Source organism: Antedon mediterranea, chromosome 1, assembly GCF_964355755.1.
Source record: "Antedon mediterranea chromosome 1, ecAntMedi1.1, whole genome shotgun sequence".
Taxonomy (NCBI): domain Eukaryota; kingdom Metazoa; phylum Echinodermata; class Crinoidea; order Comatulida; family Antedonidae; genus Antedon; species Antedon mediterranea.
The window spans coordinates 511,486-514,967 of NC_092670.1; the positions used below are offsets into that span (position 1 = coordinate 511,486).

At 34.3% G+C, this 3,482-nt stretch overlaps 1 protein-coding gene across 5 annotated transcripts in view; it reads right to left on the reverse strand.

The window, feature by feature from the left end:
- Positions 1-1,676, reverse strand: part of LOC140051732 (protein tweety homolog 1-A-like) — a 33,408-nt gene extending 31,732 nt beyond the window's left edge. For all 5 annotated transcript variants that reach the window (XM_072097038.1, XM_072097030.1, XM_072097045.1 and 2 more), the window contains exon 1: positions 1,388-1,676. In XM_072097038.1, coding sequence (XP_071953139.1) covers positions 1,388-1,534 — 147 coding nt within the window. In that variant the 5' untranslated portion in view covers positions 1,535-1,676. The remainder of the gene's footprint in view (positions 1-1,387) is intronic.
- Between the last annotated feature and the right edge of the window lie 1,806 nt (positions 1,677-3,482).

Here is a 3,482-nt window from a genome sequence, read left to right on the forward strand (position 1 = left end):
ATAATGTGTGTGTATTCTATATAATGTGTGTGTATTCTATATAATGTGTGTGTATTCTATATAATGTGTGTGTATTCTATATAATGTGTGTGTATTCTATATAATGTGTGTGTATTCTATATAATGTGTGTGTATTCTATATAATGTGTGTGTATTCTATATAATGTGTGTGTATTCTATATAATGTGTGTGTATTCTATATAATGTGTGTGTATTCTATATAATGTGTGTGTATTCTATATAATGTGTGTGTATTCTATATTCCTATTTTATTCTATACCGTATCTGTTTTTTATCGTACTAATATTTGCCAATCTTTCTATTGCTATTTTATTATAAAGTTTTTTCAGTATTTTTAATTTTAAAAAATCTAAATCTTCTGAAAATAACTATAAGTAGTCACATTATGTCAGGCCAAGGGTGTCCAGATTTGGGAGAGGTGTCTGTATTTCAAGTACGTGCTCATTTGTCTTGTTACGCTTCTAAATATTGAAAGCAGATTTAAATGGCAAACATTGTCCAGACTAAAGTTTAAATTATTAACTGTTGTTACTAACAACTTCCTTCTGCAGATTATACTCTATTGTTGTCTAACAACCATCTTTTCCTGATGTTACAATTCATTAGTGTTTAAACTTATAACCTCTCGTTTTACTTTGTAAGCATCATGTAAACATACATTATTATTCATTCTAAATTTAAATTTCTAGCATTCTACTGTAAGTAAGTTAAAGAATAGTATGCAAATAGTATGCAAATAGTATGCAAATATTTTAATTATTTATATTATTAATGCATTCTAGTGGATTCGAGAGAAAAAAAATTCAATTATCCTTGTTTCAAAGTTTGGGAAAGTGTGTACTGTACTGTTTAGGTCTCGCTATAATTAAATATGGCATACATAGAAATTCATCCAAAAACAAACAAATTGGCAACAGGGTTATTTATGGAGGAGTCGGCAGACCAGGTACAACCTACATAAATTACAATATAGACTAATAATAATCTTTATTTATTCACGGACACTTAACTCTTCGCTTAACTCTCACCTTCCTTGTGCTAAAAATGAATATCGGTTTAGTAACATTTTTTTAACTGAAATTGGTTAAACAAATACTCAATTAAAAAGCAATACTCTTTTTAAAACCTTATATACTTCCACCTAAACCGTTGGCCAACAAACAAATAAAAATTGGAAAAAAAGCTGGTGGGTGTAAAAATCTATTCATTTAATTATTCAGTATTCAACAATGGAATACGTATGGCGTAACAAAAAAATAATACAGTTACTCTAATGGCAACACTAGGAGATGATACAATATGGCAAAAAAATACTGGAATAGTTTTAACTGTAAAAAATATGTGTTGTTAATAAACTCCTCCTCACCTGACGATACTCCTCCTGGTCAGGCTGGAACGAGTCGTCCACGGTCTCAAACGACTGGTATTTGATATGCGGCCAGGAATGGTACCATTCTGTCAGCCAGTATACCGTGTAATTACTCCGCCAAGAATAGCTTACAAGTTGCCACATTTTAAATCATTCTTATCCCTAACATCCATATAAAGAATCCACTTATTGTAGACAATTATTCGTAATTCCGTTGTGTTTAAATTCCAGTTTACTGTAAATGTAAGTTTCTGTTTCGTTTGTTGCTTACTCCCTCTCAGTGCACTATCAACTACCAACTAGACTATTACAACACTGCAAGGCCACTAAGCAGTCACGCTTCACTGATTCCAGTCATCAATCACTCGCCGCCTCGCCACCAATAAATAACTATTATAAACTTGTTTTCTTATTTTTAATTCAATCTACTTAACAGCCTCAAATATGGTGGTTAGCAAATGGTTTAATTACATAACATATTCATTGTAAAATTAACAAAACCAATTTGTTTTCATGAAGAACCGTTTCTCCGACCATGATGTTATTGTTATATATAAATATTTATAACTGCAAGCTAAAATTAACTTTTTATTTGAATAATATAATCATACTCTATGTACGGTTCTCGATAGTTTATTTTACAACTTCCTGGTTTGTGCAACAAAGGCTATCCAACATTATAAGCACCCATTTTCTGTTTTTAAGTGCCTGTAGGCCTACTCTGCTTTAAATCCATAATCATCGTTATTTTTAGCTTGCAATTTCCATTCCTGGCAGAAGTACTCAGAAATGTTTGTTTGTTTTAATTGTAAATGAAAGTATAACATTCAGGGCCGTAGCCAGGATCTGTCAAGGGGGGTTTGGACACTAAATATTTGGGTCAACCCCCCCCCCCCCCTGGGGTGGGGCCTGATGCGAAGCGAAATTTGTTAAATGACACCCCTAGATGGCCGGAAAAGACACTCTCGTGCAGCATGCTACCAATGAGCAAAAAGATCGTACTTTTTTCCTCCTTCCCAAACACGTTGATAATTTAAAGGACGATAACTATTTGTTGCCGTATGTTAGATGCGCGTGCTCTGTGCGGAACCGCCGATTGTTTGATCATTTACTCCGTATTTTGTTTTGCGTTCAAGTTCAATGCGAACGTACATCTAGGAGCAGCCCCGAAAAAAGCACACTGGTTGAAGGCAAATGCTATTTGCTAGCTCTATCTATAATATTTATTTACAGCAATTTGTTGAGGAATATAAATATTTAAATAGGTGATAGATATTGATACATTTTAGTACGTATCGGCTGGTGGTCTAGAAAAAAATAATCGGATGCCATAATGTGAACTACAGTACTTGATACCATAGATATTATAGTGTAAAATATTAATATTCACTATAATCCTCTATGATACATTATACTTCATAGTCACACATAAATACTGATGTACGTCGGAAGGCTATATACTTTATGCATGCTGCCTGACTGCCAGTGATCTAAACAATTATAGGTACGCAGTTGTCTGGCGGTGTCCTTTGTACGAATCGTTCGTGCCCCAGTTCGCTATGAGACGCGTCAAAATCATGTTACATGCAGGGACCAAACATTTATTTTTCAGGTTAAAATCGGCAATTCATTTGCAGCTTTTAGAAATTTACAGACACGTATCGCCAGTTGACGCTCATACAGAGAAGAAGGTTCACGAACAAGTTTACAAATTTTTCAATTTACAAACAACTTTTTGTACTGTGGGGCACATATTTGGAGGATTTTTGGAGATGAGGGTGAGGTATTGGGCATGTCGGGGATGGGGGTTCGCAGTCGGTTAAGGGGGTTCGCTGTAAAGGGGGGGGGGTTCGCCCGAACCATAAAAACCCCCCCTGGCTACGGGCCTGCATAACATTGTGCAATACACACACAAATATTTTTGGTAACCAAGTCTATAGATGTTGTTGTTTGCTCAATGTAGCACTGAGCAACAATGAATTTATTATGTCGTTTTACCAGGAATACGCTTACTGTAATTGTAAATTATTGAAAACCACATTTTAACAATTCAAACAAGAAATGACAAACAATTTAAAAATACTGTATGCGA